Source organism: Amphiura filiformis, chromosome 18 (genome assembly GCF_039555335.1).
Source record: "Amphiura filiformis chromosome 18, Afil_fr2py, whole genome shotgun sequence".
In the NCBI taxonomy this organism is placed as follows: domain Eukaryota; kingdom Metazoa; phylum Echinodermata; class Ophiuroidea; order Amphilepidida; family Amphiuridae; genus Amphiura; species Amphiura filiformis.
Window position 1 is genome coordinate 17,860,354 of NC_092645.1, and position 23,125 is coordinate 17,883,478.

General features: G+C 36.3%; 1 protein-coding gene across 1 annotated transcript; it reads left to right on the plus strand.

Moving 5' to 3' along the window:
* Positions 1-7,728: 7,728 nt before the first annotated feature.
* LOC140139952 (uncharacterized) lies at positions 7,729-22,809 on the plus strand. Its single transcript, XM_072161737.1, has 8 exons — positions 7,729-7,882; positions 10,085-10,350; positions 10,992-11,138; positions 17,071-17,219; positions 18,967-19,097; positions 19,629-19,852; positions 20,643-20,826; positions 21,466-22,809. Exons 2-8 carry the CDS (start codon positions 10,228-10,230, stop codon positions 22,263-22,265), a joined length of 1,758 nt encoding a protein of 585 aa, XP_072017838.1. The 5' UTR covers positions 7,729-7,882; positions 10,085-10,227; the 3' UTR covers positions 22,266-22,809.
* The last annotated feature ends 316 nt before the right edge of the window (positions 22,810-23,125 follow it).

The window sequence follows — 23,125 nt, forward strand, 5'->3', positions numbered from 1 at the left end:
GTTCAAATCCAAATCCGAAAAGTAAAAATAAAAAATCATTTGCAATAATACTTTAAATTAACATTTTGAAATCAGGATTAGGCCTACAATGGGAGGACAAATGGTGAATAGAACAGCCGTTCTGCTACGGCGTATACAAAAATAGTGTGACCATTGACAAGCACACTGACGTCGCCGCTTTTTTAGTTTTAAATACTACTCCCTTCAAAATCTCTTTGATAATTTCATGTTGTTTTGTTAATTCATTTAAACAATATATTACTTCTAACTTTAATACTCCTGTATATTTAAACATACATTATATTTCCTTACGATACATGACTCAAACTTTATACACGATTATTGTGTTTTCTTTGATAAGGACCTCAATTTCTTGATGGTGCGGTTAGCGACCTATCGTATTCCGTGTTCAAACTATACTGCCATGATGGGTCACTGAAATTCACTTCACAGAGTTTGAGTTTTCAACTGGTTTTCTTAATGTGTTTCAGCATCGTTGTCGAAGGAAACAATTTACATGATAAGAAAGACTAGAATTTCAGCTGAATGGTGGAAGGTCCGTCTTTTTCAATAAACCTATATTTATTGATTTATGAACGATCATCTACAATCCGTAAAACAGGTCTTAACTCTTGAACAAAGCAAACATGTATTTTGTCAGACTCGATGGTAGCTTTAGAAGGGTTTCACATGCAAATGAAACATGCTAAGGAAATTCATTTTTGACATACATGTAGATGTTTTCCAACATCAGCCAAGTTTGATGTGCGCGCTTTTTAATTCACTATTATGCATGCATGCACAGTGTGACATAATTATTATGCAACCACTGTGACATACCTACTATTAGATAATTTGGTGGTTTGTGTTATTTAGATTTTTTGGCGTTTTATAAAAACGGTTTGAAGATTACCATGGAAAAATTCAATCACGTTCAGTTTAATAGTAGCTAATTAACTTATATGCTTTCACGGCGGGTATTTATGCCAACAGATTGAAGGTATCAAGTGTACGTAGAAAACCGACAAACCAAAACCTACTCTAAACAACTCTTTTCAGAGTCACCATATGTTTGTTGGAAAGTGCCTCTTTCAAAGCCATCATTTCATCATTAACAAAGCGGCGCCTGCTGTAATAAAGACCCATTAGTTGATTGGAGACACTCTATTTAATTGTATAACAATTAGGAAAAGGACAACCCATTATATACACTACGCAAAAAAAGTTTCTTTATGGTTAGGAAATGTACCCACTATTAAAATCTAGCGACTAATTTTGTGCGTTTGCTAAATAATCGCATGCGGGTGATTGTCCTGCGCATTTTGACACCTCAATCACTACTCTACGACACTCCTGAGAAAAGGTATGAATGTTTAAGTAACACGAGGTCGAAAAATGAAAATTGCAAAAAGGCCTATTCAAGTTTTCAGCATAAAAGAACACAAAAAACAACAAACATGCAGATAACATTGTTTGTTTAATTACTGAGCATCATACAGGCATCATACTGCCGCTTCCAACTTCACTTGAGATTAATCTCTTAAGGTTACACAAAGAGACGTATAAAAAACGTATAAAAGACGTATAAAGTTGTTCTCTAAAACAGAGTTTTCTCAGTAATCAAATATCGCAGCGAGTGAAATGTTGGTGCATTGGATGTAGCTTAACATTTTTGTGTGTGTTATATACAAATTATTAGAATAAATTTGAAAATCCTTCGTTTAAAGCATTTTTACCCACCATGTTCACAAGATCAAAAACACGTTCCATGAGGTTTTTTTCAAATGTGCGCTCCGTATAAATCCACACCGAGCGATTGTTTTCTTCTTTTTCGTATTGTATTACAAATCGATCAAAGAAATAATGTTGCCATGGGGAAGAACCAAATACAGTACCGATTAAATTTTAAAAGCCCGTTTTGGGGGAAAATTTTGGAGAATTTGCTTGAGAAAATGCTGGTTTGTGAAATTATCGATATCTTGATTACGAGACGTTAATTTAGACATCTGAATACCTACATTATTTCTCAACATTCTGCCAATTGCTATTCCATTTGATTTTCACTCCAAATTGAAGCTAGTTTTGCAAAAACGAGGTTTTCCTCCATCAGTTCGTTCAAAATTTCAGCGCCGACATGCGTGTTTATTCTAAGAGCCATAATGCGGACGCGATTGTAATCATGTAAATTATTGCATCCAATTATAGTTATCATCCGCTTTGAGAACAGTCAATTATATAAGCTGATCGATGGCCGAGTGGATAGAGCGTTGGACTGGGAATCTAGTGTGAACTATTTTTGTGGGTTCGAGTCTCCGTGTGGCTGAATTTTCTTTTTTTTTTCTCTTTTCTCATTTTTACTTCCTGTCTTTCCTCTTTTCTTTCTCCCTTTCTTTTTCATTTTTTTTTTTCATTTCTTTCTTTCTTTCTTTTCGTTCATTTTCTTTCTCTCTCTTTCTTTCTCTTTTTCACTTTTTCTTTATTCTTTCTTGCTCCTTTCTTTTTTAGTTTTATTTGATTGATTCGCTGAGTGCAGTGAATCGTGATTGATTGTTTTTCACTTTATATAATTCAGAAATTTGTAGGCCTGCTAAGTCTGTCTTGTTGATTTTCATCCCAAATTCGATTTACAAATAATTGCTTTTTGATATTGTTGTTGTTGCTACCCTTACATTGTAATCAGGGAATAGCAGCATTGATTTCATCAAAGATATCAAGGCTATAAATTCAAAATCAACACATTTTCCAGGGCGTAGCTTGACGAAGTGCCCCCAATCAATTTTAAAATTTATAAAATCCTTGGGAAAATTGCCGAAAACGGCTTGTGGCACCCATCCGAGCTCCGGGCACGAGCTAAGCCAAGTTTCATAGCCTTTTCATGTCTTGACCGTGGATCGATATTCTATTGTAAGTAGGCCTACGTCCCGGTACGCTTGTTCATTTTCTGCATGGCTGTTTCTGTTATGAACTTACGCCCCTCTGAAATCAAGCGCATGAAAAACTCTCGGCTAACCTTAACCAGTCTTTCAATATTTTGTATATCCACCGTTGGCTTCCTTGATGCTCCTAATGAGGCGTCGAATGTTACCTTGCTCAACGCCGTTCCACTCGTTGATAACGATGCCACGCAATCCCACCAGAGTTGTATCTGCTTTTATCTTCTTGTTGACTCGTCTCTTGTGTTGATCCCAAAGGTTCTCCATGAAGTTAAGATCAGGGCTTCTGGAGGGCTACTCAAGTGTCTCAATTCCTTCTGCTTCCAGGAATGCAGCTGTAATCATGACCTGTTTTGAATCCCGTAAATGTCTTAGTACCCACTCACCTTTGTCTTTGATCATTCATCTGCACAATAGGCAAAGGATTATCCAACATGCATCAATTAAAATGCTTTAAATTAAAATTGAAAAGGCGGGAATAATGAAACCGTCTTGGATCAGTGAATCAGCTTTAAAACCATTGAATAGGCTTCTTTGCAATTTTCAATTTTCGACCTCGTGTTACTTAAACATTCAAATCTTTTCTCAGGAGTGACGTAGGATAGTGATTGAGGTGTCAAAATGCGCAGGACAATCTCCCGCATGCAATTTTTTAGCAAACGTACAAAATTGGTCGCTAGATTTTAATAGTGGGTAAATCTCCTAACCATAAAGAAACTTTTTTTGCGTAGTTTAGTAAGACTATGTATAGACAAGTGATAGAAAGGGCAATTTTATCCTCAGAACTCCTTCTAGTATATAAATGAAGAGATCATGTCTAATCATGACGATAGCTCGGAAGTTTTATACTTTTCCTATACTTTTTATACTTTGTCTTTAATATATGGCTTTCGGCTTAACCATTATGGCACTAACTAAGATGCCAAAATCTGAATTTTGATGATTTTTACGATCCTCCGAATGAGCAAATCCGTCCATCTATATCTATACAGACGTGGTTTTCATCAGGGCTTTGTAATTACGTGCAGCTTCATGATTTCAAATTATGTAATGATAAGTAAAAAAGCACTTGCGGACTGCTGGGAGCTCCTTAGTATTACCCGAGCATCAACACATAAAATAATCAATATATGATGTGTTTTATTATGATTGACAAGTGATCGATAATGTCGATAAACATTCAAACATTACATTTATATCAAACCATTATTTAGCGTGTCATTATTTCAAGTAAAATACAGTTACAGCTTCCAAATAACACCATTTCTTCCCTTTGTCTACTCTTGATAAGTTTGAATGAATTTTGTGTGGTAAAAGATTTAAAAAAAAAACATGTGTCACGAATATGTCATAATGTGTTTACTTAATTTCGCAGATAATATTGTTTGCTATGAAATTCAATCGATCTAACACTAATTTACTTAAAGCTACGAACTTACCCAATTCTGAAATATTTGGCGCTTCTACATCGTCATCACAAGCAAATTGTATGATATACAACTGGTATCAATGCGTTGACGCAAGTTAGCTATAATAACCTTTACGGCCAGAGGTAGACGAAGAAATACTGCATTCGCTCTGCAAAGCACCACCCATCCGTAACCACTATTGGCAACGTCTTGGTTTAACCAGGCGGCGAGTGGCATGATAGAGCCGGCAACTTGTGAAACCGCCCGGCCGTGTGGCATTTACTCGGTTAGTTTTGTGGTGTTCATTATCGAACCCCAACGGTTTAGCTTGTATTTATATTATTTATTAACATAGGCCTGTTTGTTTGTGATGTTTCAAGCGTTTTAAAATTTCAAAAGAATCCCATCCAATTACACGGTTGACGATGAAAAATTACTGAATTTAGAGAATGCAATGCGACCACCACCTGGGTTTAACACCAGTTTGGGCTACTGCAAAATATCACTTTTATTTTGTTTAGCCAGCCGAACACACGCTTGTTGCCAGATGTGAAAAGAGTCAAGCAAATTGCACAAGCCATGCTTTGAATCTTACAATAAACATCTGAACTGAGAAGAAATGTGATGTGTTATGTTAAAAGGAGACACTTTTGGGCAGGTTTTTACATAATTTTTTTTACAAAATCTTAAAGAGATATTTTGCTCCACAATGCCGTTTTCCCCAATAAAATCGGACATTCCTAAGCGAAGATATTGAGTTCGTAAGTTATGGTATTATAAAATTTGAAATGTTGAGAATTGGAATTACCTTGAAAGATGTCTCAAAAAATACAAGATGCCAATTATATTTCGATCTGAAACTATCAGACAACATTAATAACATCATAAATTCGCAACAACCCCAAATTGTGAAAAAAAACTATTCCGGGCAGATTTTTGGCTATTTCTCCATTTACGATCCTTCCCAAAAGTGTCTCTTTTGACATGGGACGTCACAAATGACGAGCTTGTTTCCAAAATAGCTAAAAGGCTGCTTTGTTTAACATTCATTTGAAGATATTCCAAAGAGTAGCAGTAACCAGGCATTGGCATTAACTATAATTGTTATAACAATAATTCAATTTCTAATTATCATTAAAAATGATAAATCTCTTTAAACTCCCACGTGCGAAATAAATAATAAATATAAAAGATTTTTTGTACCAAGATGAGCTAAATGTAATGGCAACCATTTTAAAATTTTGCTGTGGAGAATATTTAGGGGACAAAATGATGTTGAAAATAGTTACAAAATAAGCTAGAGTTACAAACATATCCTTTCCAATCGTTAAATGTCGTTTAAACTAAAAATGTTAAAATATACCATAAAAATGTGACACAAGCAGCTATTGGAGTTAGCGCCGTTTGGAAATAAACTAGAAACATAATTAATAATTAAAGACTACTTGTATTTGCATACACGTACAGTCTCAAAAATATTAATTTGGAACATTTTCCAATACGGCAACGCTCAAATCGGACACAATAGATGAATAGACGCTACAGTCCGTTTGGCTCATCTCCCCACCATGCAGTTATTGTTAACTACATGTATGCACACAACACAGGGGCACTCACATAAGTAATTGACGCGTACTGGTAGCGCAGTGCTGTGGGTATAGGAGATGAACTAGTTAGCGTCATATATCAAAAAGCTCTGATTTTAGTACTTGCTCTATGTTTCAATTACTTATTCTTTTCAAAATATCTGAATTTTTAATCCTGTACAAGCTTTAATAACGGGGGAGCATGCATTTGTATGAGAAAGGAAATCTACCATCTTATCCAAACTCCCGTGTTAATCCAATGCACATTATGCTTCACCGGGCCGCCCTGACTTCATCGCGTTTGGAAGAGGGGTACCACCAAACCGTAATAGGTACAAATTTAGTACTTTCTGTCAATCAAGTATGGTTTATTTTCTACATGTCAATTTTTAAATTATTAGCATAGTCCTCATAATAACGGTGGAGCACCTTGATGAGTAAATGATAGCAAACCAGTGAAAAATCCCCAAAACTCAGTCAGTGGAGCTCCGCCCGGGTATGTCAATAGCGTCATTATCGATTGAATTAGTCGACCGTAGCGGACAATGCGATCACTCATGGTAAGAAATGTGCATTGGACAATCGATTATTATAATGGTTTAGTACTGCATATTTCGGTTTAATCTTCACTAAGCGAGTTTATGGCTGAAACGGTCACGGTGAATTTGCCGTGGACAAAACTGCACTATGCTTCGGAGGACTAGGCAGCTGACTTTGGTTAAAAGCGGCAACATTTCAGCAATGCATCATGGTATTGGGATGAATATAAATGACATTAACTCTCAAATCAAATTATGCAAAACATGCCTGTCTGATCCTACAACTTCACCAAACCATGTTGGACCTTTCAGCAATGGTATCGCATAATTGCATACCTCAAGGCAATGTTGCGTTGCGTTGCTGGGTTGCCAGGTTGCCAATTCAGCGATTTGTTAGCCCAATTGGACCGCTTATGGATATTTTTCATGTGTGTACCGCAATTCCCATAGTTTCCTGTCCCCGGATTTCTGTCCATGGACACTGATAGCCGAGTAAATAAATTTGGACTATTTTGACTCATTCTGTCTATAAAGTTAGACTAATAGCCACCTTCCACTTTTGAACCCGAAGCTGAAACGAGGAAAGGTGACAGAAAAGCACAGCCCCTTTGTCACCATTTCAGAGGTTAGTATTCATCATACGACAAAACTCCACAATTGTGTGATAATATAGGGAAAACAACGATTATAGTTTATTACGAAATTCTTAGAGATTGCGAAAGACCGGGTATTTCCCGGTGACTGATTCAAAAATACTAAACATGTAGTCTTAACTGGTCATGCGGATACTGAAAATAATAAAACAATGAGAATTATACTAATAAAAACAACAAGAATAACAATACTTGCAATAGCATTAAAATAATAATGATAAATGACGAAGATGATGATGATAAAAAGAAAGATAAAAAAGAAAGAAAGAAAGTAATAATACCAATAACGAAATTAATTATGATGGTGATAATAATAATAATAATAATAATAATAATAATAATAATAATAATAATAATAATAATAATATATAATAATAATAATATATTTATTACAGCAGTCTACCCTTCATTCAAATGCCTAGTACATGTACTTGTAATTAATTATTTTAAAAACACACTTTAAGATTACTAAATATAGAACTGGCAACCTGTTTACTCGGCCATATCCGCGTACCCGCTAACGTCACCATGCAAGGTCAAGTATCAGCCAGTAACAAAGGTTCCTGTTTGGAATTCCCCAAATTGGTTAATAATAAACGAAAAGCAGTGCACTCTAGACCGGCACGTATGACTTCTCGTGACGACTGCTACAGTACTGATAAGGCACGCAATCATAATAACAACAATCTACTGAAAAAGAACCAGTATTAACGTTGGACTTACCAACATGATGTATGTTCGGTTGAATTAAAAGGTGCAAATGTGAGTATAATTTGTTATTTTTAGTGTAGTCCTATGCTGCAATTTGGTATTTGCTATGTTTGGCTTTGTTTACTTTTAAATATTACATGTGACCGTACACCACGAATAGTTCGCAATGCAAACTTTAAAAAACCGGGCAAAACAGACACGTAATTTTTCGGTATGGCATTTTCGTATTGGTGCTGCCCTATTTATACCGTTGTGCAGAGCTACTACGGTATGGGTTCTCTGTACTACACCACGAAATGTTAATTTTGTCTTATTTTGTGTTTAGAAAATTATATAACATAAGCTTTAAAATGGTATATCATTTGACGCAACAAAATTGTACGTTTTTTTCGTTTTTACATGTGTCTCTTTTCCAACATTGCTGGTAATAAATATCAAACAGTTAGAATTGACGGTCATTTCAAATCATCCCCAAGTCAATGCGGTTCAGGAATGTCCTCTTATTGTTAATTGTTGGTTATACATACTTTTGCTTTATAACCCACCTCTTGAACATGATTTAGCCAAAGCAAATAAAGACTACAGCAATTTAAGAATTATATAGACATAGGTAGAAGCTTATTATCCTCTTCAACAATAAGATTATTGATTGGTTTGAAAGGTGTTTGACGAGCGCTATCAAAATGAGATACACTTAGCACCAACTTAAGGTACATTTGAATACGACCTTCATGCACATTTTACACTGTAACTTTGAATACAATTTAGGATATTTGCGGCTCATTTTGGTGTACGGTCACAATTATTATATTATATTATATTATATTATATTATATTATATTATATTATATTATATTATATTATATTATTGAAACAAATTCATCAGGTTTGGTAATTAACGAATTAAGAGCGTTTTTCTTTTGCCAAAACCAATTTGAAGAAAACTTACTAGTTTTTCTTGCTGACAGTTTCGTCAGTGAGCCACTGACTTTATCAAAGCTTGGTGTTGTTGTGATGATCCAACAGCTGATGACTGGCGGGAAACTATGTCACTTCCGGTAGCGATGGTTTTGCTAGCAGTCTTCAAAAGTGGATCGTACACGTGACTTAGATAACGCTGCCACGATCTTGTTCTCCTCCATATTCCTTTCTTATTCCTCGGTAACTATGTTTTCCATCCTGTCCATTAGTGTCCGGATGACCCCAAGTTATCAGTGCAAGGGGTGCTGCTGTGATTGAAATACAAACACTGGTCCGTGTGTGTTTTCTTACGGACGATTAAAAGTATCCAGAAAATGGATCTTGCCTTCAAAGAGTCAAAAGAATTAAGATGGTCGTGAAGCTTTCAAGTACTGTATCTCTGTATTGTCTCCCAAACATGATCCACGTATCTTTTCCACATCTTTGGTTTGCAGTCAAGGGGTGCTGAGCCACCGAATTCTTTTCTAGGCACTCCATATGATCTTATTCTCCTCCTCATTCTTGTCTTTTTTTTTCTCGGTAACTATGTTTTCCATCCTGTCCATTAGTGTCCAGATGACTCCAAGTTATTAGTGCAAGGGACGCTATGATTGACATTCAAACGCTGGTCCGTGTGTGATTCCTTGCGGACGATTAATAGTGTCCAGGAAATGGATCTTGCCTTCAAAGAGTCAAAAGAGTTCAGATGGTCGTGAAGCTTTTTAGTACTGTCTCTCTGTATTACCTTCTAAACACCATAGACGTATCTTCTCCACATCTTTGGTTTGCAGTCAAGGGGTGCTGAGCCACCGAATTCTTCTCTAGCCACTCCTTAATCAAACTGGCGAATATTTCACAGATTGTACTGCCCGTCGTCATTTGCTTCTTACTTGAATCTTATTATTACACTTGCATGTTATCCTACCACTAGATGAACCGCACAATAATTTTCATATTTAAGAATATCCGAGTTTCGGTTCTGTATATTTGCTTTACTGACCTAGACGTAGTGTTTACTTGATCATGATAATAATGGTAGGGTAATACGTGTTTATTTGCCCCGGGTTGTAAGAAGCCAAATGGAATTAAGTGTGCCCAAAGGGGAATCATTTCGAGATAGGGGTCTGATTTGAGGGTATAAAATTTGAGAGAAAAATCGCTTGCGTATAAACGGGAAGAAGTAAGCAAAAGCGTCGGAATAATCTAGAGCCACATAGTATTCTCTAGACTTTCTATCATTAATAGTATTAATATACACCTTGATTTTAATTCCATATTAATCATGAATTACAGGGAGGATCTAAGTATCCGTTAAGGATGTAGCTAAAACAAGAAGAATCATATTTGCATGTAAGGCAGACACTCGGGTCTCCATTATTTCAAACTACCAGAGGGCAGCACAAGCTCCCCGGCCAAAGTTCTTCTTCACCCAGTTTATGCAATTATATTACCAAAAGTTACGGAGACAAACAACAATGGCTGACGGGTCGGTATCGTCCGTCTATGCGATAAATGCTACTTACAAGGAGGACTTCGAATGCCTACCAAAACAAGATAAGGTAAAGGTAACATAAATATAGGATGCTATGCTTGGTTCACCTACTAAGGTTTTTTTTATTTTTTCCGTTTCTGTTCAGAAAGGAAAACGCAAGGGATTGTATGAGTTGAAATGAAACTTGACTTATTCGTTAGGTTTTGGGTATCAATGCATCTTATTTCAATAGAGGCGAAACGACGGAATGAAGCCTTTATTCATCTATTGTGTCCGATTTGAGTGCTGTAGGAAAGTCAATGTTCATACGATTGTGCAATCATGCACGAGTCCCGAAGAGGGGAACCGTGGGGAGTGCATCAGCAGAAGTGCATTATTTTGTCTAATTTCTCGAGGAACAAGTAATCTGTGTTCATTCATCTATTTCATACACGAGAAGGAAAAAAAACCAACATGATATTTGTAAAATGTTGTAAAATACAAGTAAATATGTATGCATCAACCCGCAGGGAAAATAAACTCGTCCAAAAGTACGCGGATTGCGCGCCCGTGCATTATATAATACAATCAATGCATTGTTTGCCTTTTCTAACGCTTGATCTGATTGGTTCTCGCTATCTAAAAATCTTTATTATAAGCAGATATTGCAAATAGGGCCTTCATTCCACTAATCTGTTGATTTACTTTAATTCTAATTCTACTATTCAGAATAAGAACACAACAACACATGACAGTCATAATGCACCTAGGCGTATTCGTATGAATGAGTTGGAGTTCTTAAACAAGATAGGAAAAGGTGCAACTAGTGTGGTTTTCGCAGTCAACTTGTGTAATCGACTTGCTGCAGCCAAGAAGGTAAGCCGGAAGGGTTGACATAGTGCGTACAGCCGTACACTATGTAGAATCCACCGATGTTTATTTTGTTATTGACATGCACACGGTTGTTTGATTAGATGTAAAACTGAGTCATTTTTAAGAAAGGTTGAACAATGGTGGCGCTACTTATCTAAAATCTTGTTTGCATCTTTACAAGAGGTAGACACTTGTAAAATGAGTTTAGAACATCAGCAAAGAGACTAACAAATAACAAGAGAGCTTTCTAAAACTTTTTTATCGTGAAATGTAAAGTGTAACTGATATTATTTGGCTAATTTAGATTTAAAATATATGTAAATAGCGCCCTCAATTTACACACAGATATACAGTTTATAGAATTAAAATTACCACAATAAAGCAGAAAAGATGAATAATTCGATATAGAAACGAAAATCTATGTTAAAAATTGCTACGTGTATGTACAGTTTATTAGTGTGATAGCTGTTGGTATTATTCAGACCTAGAATCGAACATTATGATAATGTTTTGTTGGAAAAATTAATAAATGATCACATCAAACAACCATGCATGGGAGTGCAGGTTGGTGTTCAATCCGTGAAGCAGGGTATAATAGAACGTCTTTCGTTGACAATTTTGAAGCTGAAATTGTTAAATAAAAAACAAACGTGCACGAGCATTTGTGATTTCAGCTATAAAGCTGGTCAATATGATATGGACCATGATTGTATGGACCATCGGTACTTGTCGAATACAGTGTGACAATTGATTCCTCATTCCCCTTGATCTACGTCTATAATGCAGTGCGATGTTTTAAGGTACATTTATTCCGTGACGACAAACGGTGCTTTTCCATTCTCCATTGCTTCCATTTTGCGCTCAAATGTTTGACGTTGGGACAAAGTTGCAACTGCCTTAATTACTACAACAACAAAGTGGCCCTATTTACTTGTTCTTAAACAGTGATCAGTTTTCGAATAGGGGCACACAATTTCCAATGTAACGACGGATCGCCAATTTTGACACCAAACTCAATCTGTTTCCAAAAACTTATACATTTTGTGGTTATTTGATGAAATACACTAATCACCAAATGCAATATAAGTACGGGGCTCATGACTATAATTAAGGACGTGATCATCTTTATGTCCTTCATCTTCCACCACATGGAATGACGACGACAGCAGAGATTTGTATGTGATCTTGCTGCATCCAAGCCAAGTTGCATACACTGACCCAAGACCGAAGCAGTTGAAAGACACTTTGGTCACCTGTCCCGCAGTCGGTTGATGGTGATGATGAGGAGGCCTATAAAAACATTACCATTCATGTTTTATCCTCTTTTTATCATTCCACCCTGATGTATCTACAGACTTATCAGTTTATAAGGAAAATGTTAGCAAAGATAATAATATTGAAATCACAGATTTGAGTGAAAAAAATATGCTTATTTTTAAGCAAAGGTTGGGATGTGTACATTGGGATGATGTGTGCTCAAGTCCCCTTGGATTACGCAATCTTTGATGAAATGTATAAGAAGAAAAAATCTATTATATAAAAAATCATTAAACAGACCAACAGAACATAATATTCAAAAATACAAAATGTATCGTAATAAACTTAATATTCGTATATGTCGTTTATTAATAAATTCAATTCGTTGTTTGATGAATGTTTTCCAAAAAGAAGTTAAAGAAATCATCTATGAAGTATAAACCAAAGTCCCCTTGGATTACGCAATCTTTGATGAAATGTATAAGAAGAAAAAATCTATTATATAAAAAATCATTAAACAGACCAACAGAACATAATATTCAAAAATACAAAATGTATCGTAATAAACTTAAGGGGGTACTACACCCATGCATTTTTTTTTTTTTTTTTTTGCATTTTGTGAAGAAATGAGAAAAAGAAATTGGACAAAGTGGTATGCAAAATGAAGGGGCAAATCTTCTCGTTCAATTGGTGGCATCAGTATCAATGAAGCGTACATGCTTCTAATGATATAAGCCAAAAGGTGGTACATCACTGATGTTTTAAATTCACTTCATTTTGGAAAGCTTACTATCAACGGATTTCGTTAAAATTTTGGATATGTGTTGCTAACACATTAGGGAAATAATGTTGATATGTAAAATGGGAATAAGCGGTCCCTGATCTCTTTTATGACTTCATGAACTTGGTGCTCCACAACTATCAAAAAACGAACCGGTTAAAATGCTTCTATTTTCAATGTTGAGCTATATTTTGTATTTTGAACTTGCGACACTATTTCACTGAAACTTAATTAAGCCATAGGTAACAGGTTACCACAACCACACTACAGCAATGTTGAAAAAGATTGTATTTTTGTCACCCATACCACCATATTAGGTAGTTTTCCGTAAGGTTCATTTTTGTGATTTTGGTAACTATTTTATATTTATTTGCCCAATTCATCTCAACTAGGCAATCTAAATTGTACTCACCATTTACATCCCAAGGTATTTTAGTATATCCACCTCACATATTTCCATTATATATCCAGTAACAGACAAAATATCAAAATTGATGCCTCATTATGACATGTATGATATCACAAACTACCACATGTTGATGCCTGAATTTGACCTGAACCAATTGACCTATAACCTGACCTTTGATGACCTTATAGCCTTTTTTAATCTCTTTTCCTAACACCACATAATAGAAGATAAATACATGGTGTACTATTAAATTGTCTGTGTGGAAGAGATTAGGCCTATTTAATTTATTCAGTGTTATAATCAGTGAGTACATTTCTATAGATGGTATAACAAAGGATTTAATGTATTCTATTCATGCCCCCTACTTGAACATGTTGAAAAGAATAAGTTATGGACAATTTATGGTTTGTTATGAAACACGCATCTGAGTTACCAGGATACATGTAAACAAAAAATATATAGGGCTAAAATGACTTACTATACAATGGTTTAAAAGCACCTTTTTTATTATTATTATTTTTTTCTTTATTTAACATGATCCGTGCATATATTGCCTAGCTATAAATGAAAAAATATTTTTTTAGACCAATCAAACCAATACATGGGTGTAGTACGCCCTTAATATTACTCTTCGTTTGGCAAAACAAAATTATTTCAGCAGCTTGCTAGATAAAGAAAAGCACAATATGAGGAGCACCTGGAAGATTTTGAATTCTATCCTTAGGACTTCAATAAAACCTATTTCGGATAAATTCATCAAAAATAATGAAACCCTTACTGACTCAAAGGAAATTGCTAATGAGTTTAATAAGTACTTTTCCAGTATAGGCCCAACTTTAGCCTCTGGCATTAAACACACTGGTAATGATTACAACTCTTATTTGAAAAATACTCACTTTAGTGCTACATGCTTTCTGCGACCTACAGATGAGGAAGAAATTGCTAAAATCATTGGAAAGCTTGGGAATAGAAAAAGCCCTGGCCATGATAATATCAAATCAGATCTCATTAAAACAGTAGCGAATGAAATTTGCTATCCATTGAAAATGTTATTTAATCTATCTCTTAGTACTGGAACAGTACCTGATGATATCAAATTAGCCAAAGTTGTTCCCATTTATAAAAAAGACAACCCACAACATTTTGGTAACTATAGACCTGTCTCTGTCTTACCCAATTTTTCTAAAATTTTGGAACGCATTGTTCATAACAGGTGCTGTGATTTCTTGGTCAAAAATAATATTTTGTATCAAAAGCAATATGGATTCAGAAACAATCATACCACTTATATGGCTGTGTTAGATTTTGTTAAGGAGGTTAGTAAAGCTATTGATGATGATAAATTAACTGTAGGTATTTTTATGGATCTGTCAAAGGCCTTTGACACCATTGACCATACTATTTTACTGGATAAACTGTATCACTATGGGTTCCGTGGAATTTCTCATGCATGGTTCTCAGATTACCTTTCAAACAGAAAGCAATATGTTCAATTTAATAATACAGTTTCATCGCATGAAAAAGTAATTTGTGGTGTACCTCAGGGTTCTATAATTGGGCCACTACTTTTTATTCTATACATGAATGACATTTGTAATATTTCAAAACTGCTATCGTTTATTCTTTTTGCTGATGATACCACTGCATTTTTTTTTTCTGATAAAGATATTAACGTTCTCTATGATACAATGAATAATGAACTGCAAGAAGTATGCAATTGGTTCAAATGTAATAAATTATCTCTTAATGCTTCTAAAACTAATCTAATATTACTTGGAACGGCCTACAAAACGAAGAATGCTAAGGTAGATCAATCAATTCAATTAGACGGTTGTAAACTGACAAGAATTACTAGTACAACGTTTTTAGGCATGATTATAGATGAAAATTTGACATGGAAATCTCATATTGAAAATGTTTGCAAATTATGTTCCAGAAATCTTGGTGTCTTGAACAAAGTCAAGCACTTCTTGCCCACAAATTCATTGTATCAATTATACTGTTCTTTTATCTTACCTTACTTATTATATGGAATATTGTTATGGGGTAATGCACCTATGACCTATTTAACGAAAGTATTCAAGCTTCAAAAACGGGCTATAAGAATAATATCAAACAGCTCATACTTGTGTCATACAAAACCATTGTTTTAAAAATATAATACTCTGAACATTTTTGAAATATATAAAAAGAGTTGGGTATTTTCATGTATAAGTACAAGAAGGGTTTACTTCCGTCATCATTTGATCATGTTTTTACTGAATTAGGAAGCTTTCATGGATATGATACTAGATACAAAACAAATTTCCGACATGAAATTCATAAAATTAAAACTGGTTTTAACACAGGACCAAAATTATGGAACAGTTTACCTGAATCAGTTAAGGATGCAATAACTTTGAATTCTTTTAAGAAAGCTATCTCTTCCTTCCTAAGTAATACAAATGATCAAATGAGTAGTAGATATTCTAGTCTTGTGAGTCGGTAAATTTCTGATAAATTATCACCATAATTGTTTTTCCCTGGAAACGTTGCAGTTTGGCTGGATTGCGGGTGGAGGGGTTGAGGGGGGGGGGGGGAAAGCTTATTTTTGTCCTTGAATATGGTGAAATTTTGGTGAAGTGGTGAAGTGTTTCGGCTTGGGGTTATGTTTTCATTGAGTTGTTGTTGTTTTTTTGTTACAAGATTATCCTATACTTTAAATGCTTTAGGCCCCTAGTGTCTTAGTAAGTACTTTAGTTTGCAATTGTGTGTATTTTCATAATTTACATTAATTATGTTAGGGGTTCATTCATGTATTTTCATGGCTGGGCGGTTGTTTGTGCCCGAGGGGCCGCTTGCGGCCCGAGGACAGAAACGGCCGTTTAGTCGTGTAGATATATGAAAGAACCCCGTTCATACATACTTGAATATTTTATGATTCTTATATCATCAAAACAATAAAAAAAAAAAAAAAAATTACAAATACATTATTAAAAAAAATTATTTTCCTTACTCGACGATCTCACATCCGGGACGACCAATCACGCGCGCTGTTATATAGCGTGTATGTATGAACGTAAATTAATGCTTATTTACCGATTGATTAACCGTCATTTTTTAATTTGCCGGTAAATTAACAACACTGACTTATTTAGTTTTGTGTATCCTTATTTGTTAGGCCTCCGCACTTGTCTTGTCTTGTTTAGTTGTTATGTGTGTTTGTTTAATTTTTTTGTAAGGTGGTGCAACACTTTTGCAGGCATTTGCCTTTTGTTGCATCTCCTCCATCTTGTGTTTTTTAATCATTTTGGTGTTAATTAAGTATTCTTTGTATTTTTGATGGAAATAAATTGAATTGAATTGAATGTGGCGGAAATGCCCCAACCACATTACGTTTAATGACTGCATGTCAGCACAAATTCATTTGGCGGGAAATTATATACAAATTGTTGTAAACCTTATGTTTACTTTACACATCATTTGATTCGATTACCTCCTTTAATCAGGTCAATGAAATAGACAGTGATGAAGTGGCCCTGACGAGACATTTCTGTCATCCGAATATCATTCATCTTTTTGGCATAGTTGACGAAGTACCCAATGCCTACATAGTCATGGAGTTGGCACCTCATGGATCACTGGATAAGTATCTCAGGTAATGCATTAAAAAGAGCTCGGTGTCAATTTTGATCAGCTAAAAGCTCAGCAATTAATGAGCAGAGTCCTGAGCGCAGACCCAGGCGCAGGGTACATTCTATGTTTTGTGTTGACATAAATGTAAACATTCTACAGTAATAGTTTCTCCTAAGGATTTAATTCTGAACCGTTTAGTTGTGGACCTCTATTAGATAAGGCCATGCTACTTTTACAATCGTTTTAACATTGAAATACTGATTTAGTCTCGGAGACTTGAAAAGAGTACTTTGTGCAAACGCAGTGCTCTGCGGAGCGCTTACATAGGCTGTATGAAAATAAGTGTTACCCAGAGGAATTCTGCGTTTATGGACAAGATTGCATCAATATACAACAGAAGATGCACTTAATATTTAGATTAATGTTATAAAGGGCACGTGATCCTGTGTGAAATGAAGTGAGACATTGTTTTGTATTATATCATTAAAGGTAAAGATGATATAACATGACGGTATTCTTTTGCAGAAAGGAAACGAAATGATGCAATTTAACTTTCCATGTCAACTGTTTTTCGTACACCGTAAATACCTAAATTCCAAAAACGATAAATATTGCATATTAATGCTCTAAAGACAAAACTAGAAACGCTTTTCTCAATTTTTTGATCATAATGATCTTATACTATTTTTATACTATCAAAATTCAAAATGTTGGTTCAAAATCGTAAAGTATGAAAAAATAACACTTAACGGTGAGAGCTAATTCATTTTAATCAGGTGACTTATCTTAGTTTTCCCTCTTCTGTTGAACATAAAAGAACACAATTATTTTCATAATCATTTTTTGCGTATCTGAACACGATTAACACGATCAACTAAAAATCTTATAAAACTTATTTAACCTGGGTTGAACTTTCAATGCACTAACATTGTTCTCCCAAAGTGCCCAGGTGGCACAAGGCCAACATTAAAATACACAAGATATGACATATAAAAATACAGAAGGAACAATAATATGTGATGCGATAAAGCAAAATCAGTCGGAACTCGGAAATATTGATTTTGAGATATAGCCAAACAAAGGAACTATTTCCTTTTGTTTCCTCTTGTTTTGGAAATTCTTTAATTGCTCATATCTTTGGAATTGGTTGTTCAATTTCAACGGAGTTTTCTGCAGAATCCAGCTTTGTAAGTGTTTTTTGCTATTCTATAAGAAACTGAAAATTAAATATTTCCGAGTTCCGACTGATTTTGCGTGATCGCATCACATATACACATATTTTAAAAAGGTACGCAGCAGAAAGAGTAGAGCAGAGTCAGGATGGACATCCGGAGCAGACTCCCAGCCCGGGACTCCCAGCCACATGTGGGCAACATGACCCCAACCCCGAACAATTTAAGGTACTGATAGGGTCTCAGGCTGATCAGAGAGCAGGGCGACAACCACATATATTTATAGCAATTCCCATGTTCTACAGTGACCTCGTAAGCCGTTCCATCACCATAAAACCTGATTATTTACCGGTTGCAGTGACAGTTTAAATCCAGCTCTAATGTCTGCAATCGTTTTATCGTCACATATAATTGTTATGTTAGATCTTTCCATCTCATGTTGTTTATTCGACTTTTCTATCGTATATCCTTTACAAAACAAGGAGTGTTCTACAAAGATCTCGCAGTCAATTCCAATGATTATAAAGCCTGATTATATTGTGTACACCCTGCTCCATTTTACGCTTATAATAGTGATTTTATATCATTTCATTTTAGGTCACTAGATAAAGACTTAAGCCAAGATGCATTACTTAATTGGATCGGTCAGGCCTCTGCTGCTGTGGAGTATCTTCACCAACAAGGCATCGTGCACAGGGACATCAAGTCTCCAAATTATCTGATATCAGGTGAGATAAAAGTAGAATTCCATTCAATATCTTACCATATGTTTTAATTTGCCACTACTACCAGCTTTTGAAATTTTTCAGAGGTCACTTACCGTTTTAAGGTATGCATTCTTTGTGTAGTAATCTCGGACGAAACATGGATGTCAATTAAATTAAATCGTGAGTAGTTTTATTCTTGAGGCTTATTGGCTTTGGATCAGGCTGAGGTTGTATGGGCCCATTGGCCAAAGCCTTCTCACTTCCATCAGATCTGTTTATTGGCTTTGGGATACAAATGCAAGTGATATTTAATGAATTTTATTTTATTTGCAGTAGCTGAAAACTACTAAGGCTGTTGAATTTTGGTTTCAGTCTTTGGACACAACTGTCGCCATAACTGCGCCCATAAGTGCTATAAACGTGTGATTTTGATTTAGCCCACCATCTAAAAGCAGCAGTTACCACAATGGATATGGATGGTACCTGAAGTCTATCATGATATTTATACAGAGCAAAACATTATGGTTTAACCCATTTTTTTATCTTCCGTAGGCGATAAAGTGTTAAAACTTTGTGACTTTGGTTTAGCCCGCCCTCTAGATGCAACAGTTACCACAACAACCCGAGGTTCGTTGCCCTGGATGCCACCTGAAGTTATGACAGAACACAAGGTGTCTAAACCAGGTGATGTGTACTCACTGGGTACCGTGATATGGGAGATATGTACGAGAAAGATACCATATGAAGGACTGGATTTTCTACAGATACAAACACAGGTACAGAAGTACTCATGATGCCCGCATAAAGGCATTATAAAATACAATTTTGTAAAGACCAATAATTCCAAATAAGTTTAAATCTTATGGAGGTATCTCAATATGTTTTGAGCCTTCATTGAATTTCCACAGCAAGGCAAAATGGCACAAATTACTACTGGTGTTGCTTTTTGTGCATTACATTTTATGTCATGGAAAGCCGTGGTAGATGCCTTGCAGTTCCTGACGGACATTCTGAGCATCTAGTAATGCTGTCAAAACGATGTTGATTTGCAGACAGAAAAAATGCCTAATGCGCATATCATACTGAGCAATTCCAAGCAGAGTAGCTGTTTTTGTGATGTAACGTCGCTTTTTACGTAGCTTATCAGAAAAGAGATTGCCGATATCATCTCAATTTGCTAGCATGCCCCTAGCGTAAAATCGTAACCAGCTAACTTGAAGGCAACTTTGTCGCTACGTTGATAGCTATGACAGAACACTTGTACCGACTGTGAAAAAGCGTTTGATTACTTGCAAATTTTGAAATGCGCGCTGCGATTGCTAGTACAGTTTGTATCAAAATTACCCCCCCCTCCGTGTTAAGTGCGTTTGAATTTCCTGCTTCCTCCAAACGCAATTGGATCCACTTGAAATGACCAAATGTTCAAATATAAAGTATACAATGTAAAGTCTGTAAACCACCCGACCACATGGAGAACAATTATTTCGGTACAACTTGTATGATATGCTCTCTACCGTAAATTGAGTCCATAGTTCTAGATTCTCATAATTATACATTCCTGCATAGGTATGCAGCAAGGGCAAACGCCCAGAGATTCCTGACGGCCTCTCTAGACATCTGATAGTGCTGCTAAAACGATGCTGGATGACAGACAGAAATAAGCGTCCTACCATGCCTGACGTCATGAAAATCATCAATGCAATGAAGATGGAAGCGGCATACGTGATTCCGTCGCGATCATCTAGCTCCGGCAAGTATAAATCATGACATTAAACTCGAGGCTACTGACCGGAAGTATTGATACTAGGATTTATTATGTATTGACGCATATGATCCATGCTTTCATTAGTCTCCTCCGAAGACGGTTTGGTTACGCTCCCTCTACACAAACAGATTAATTGATAGTGAGTTGAACTCTTCGCTGAATAATCAGATGGCGATCAGCACATGGTGGATGACGTCATGGGAAAAGTGTTAGACAATCAAAAAGAACTCATTCGTTATCATTAACAGACTGTTTGTGTGGATGCAGCGGAACCAAACTGGCTGCTGTGGATAATATACTGTCATATACTGAGTTCCAAACAATTACCTCGGGCTTTAACATCTCAAGATTTAGACTTTTATCATGATTAGCCTACATGCTCAATCGTCAATTTTTTTAAAACTAATCAGGTCTCGGGTCGACTGATTTAAGAATGTGGAATAAAGTGTGATCTAAATGTAACATCATCAAAACAGCACAATTACCGTACACTCCTCCATGTCACGACAGTAGCAATTATAGGCAAACTTTTCCTCCATCCCTAGCTTTTCCCACATAGCTTTTGTACAAGATGTCGTTTGCGTTGGATTAACCTAATGACCACATTGTACTTTTCTTTTTCAGAGGGCAATCTTACCTACTTTCAGATTGAATTTGGTCGCTCGTCCTTCGACGGTGCTCGCGGCATCTGTAATTACATCGACAATTTCGTCGCTGTCGCCAGCCGCAAGAACGGTGCTGTGGGCATCTATGACGTCACAAACGGCACTAAGAAGTTCTCTCTCGGAGAAGCAGATGATCATCAGTTACGTGACCCTGTTGATGTCACGTACACACCAGATCAATCATTCTTTGTCTTAGAATCATCTGGTACGATCGTCCAGTTTGATGAGGAAGGCAAGTTCAAAGGAAAGCTCCATCTGGAGACTGGCAATAAAGGAAGGTGCAAGCCAGCCTACTGCATCGATACCACACCTCAAGGTCATCTCCTTGTCGGAGCAGGCAACACACTCTCGATATTGTCGACAGGTGGTACACTGACGCCACTGGCACTGGCATCTCTGAAGAATACACTTATAAGTGAAGTCAGGCCACACTACATAACTACATGTATGAATCGCCATGAAGTAGCTATAAGCGGAGAAGGGTATATTGAGATCGTTGATTTGTGCACGGGGAAGGTGAAAGTAAAGAGACCAATACCGATAGTTGCTGGGATATGTTACAGCGAGGATTCGAACCACCTACACGTGGTACGACGTTTGGAACCATATGGACCTGGTATTATTGACAAACATAGTGCGTTGACAGGTGATTTTATTGTCTCCGAGTGTGGAGGACTTGAGCGCCCAGGGGGTGCTACACTTATTTCTGTGGGTACATTGGCGGTAGCTGATTGGGACAGTGTCAAAGTCTTCACTTGAAGTTGAAAATGGAAATCTGGAAATCAAATTTACAGTAGCCTTCTAATTGATTTTCTTCGAGTTTGTTACATTTTAATACTTATTATATGTATGTATTATACTTTGTATTGTTCTCTTCATGCATGGTGCCGGATTTTTTGGGATAGGCTTTTACGACGGTAGTTAATAACAATTAGTAAGGTTTTGGTGGGTTCGCCGTCGGACAAGTTTAGAACTGTATGGGCAGTCTTTAGTGAACGGCTCTTTGATTATACAATGTATTAAGAACCTTAGCAATATATATATTGTAAATTTTAATCTTAATCTTATGTTATATATCGAGTATAAAGCAAGCTACAAACGCAATTTATGTAATAATGTTAATTGATTTACAGCTACATAGAGTAAAGGTTAAGGTACAAGATAGTGGAACCACACTCTCATAAACATGTCCGAACACTTACCTTATTCCAATAGTTCGCATACTATATTATTTACTGAGCTTTACTGGAAACTAATAATGATAAGACCCACTGCTTAAAACCAAAGCATCATCACTTCCCAGACTTGTAGTACCCGTACCCGTACTCGTACCCGTACCCGTACTCGAGTCCCAATTTCCATACCCGTACCCGTACCCGTACCCATGGCTCCGGACCCGTACCCGTACCCGTACTCATGCCCTATCTTGGCTTCGGACCCGTACCCGTACCCGTACTCATGGACTGGGACCCGTACCCGTACCCGTACTCATGGACTGGGACCCGTACCCGTACTCATGGCCCGGGACCCGTACCTGTACTCATGGCCTGGGACCCGTACCTGTACCCGTACTCATGGCCTGGGACCCGTACCTGTACACGGGTACCATGGGTACGGGT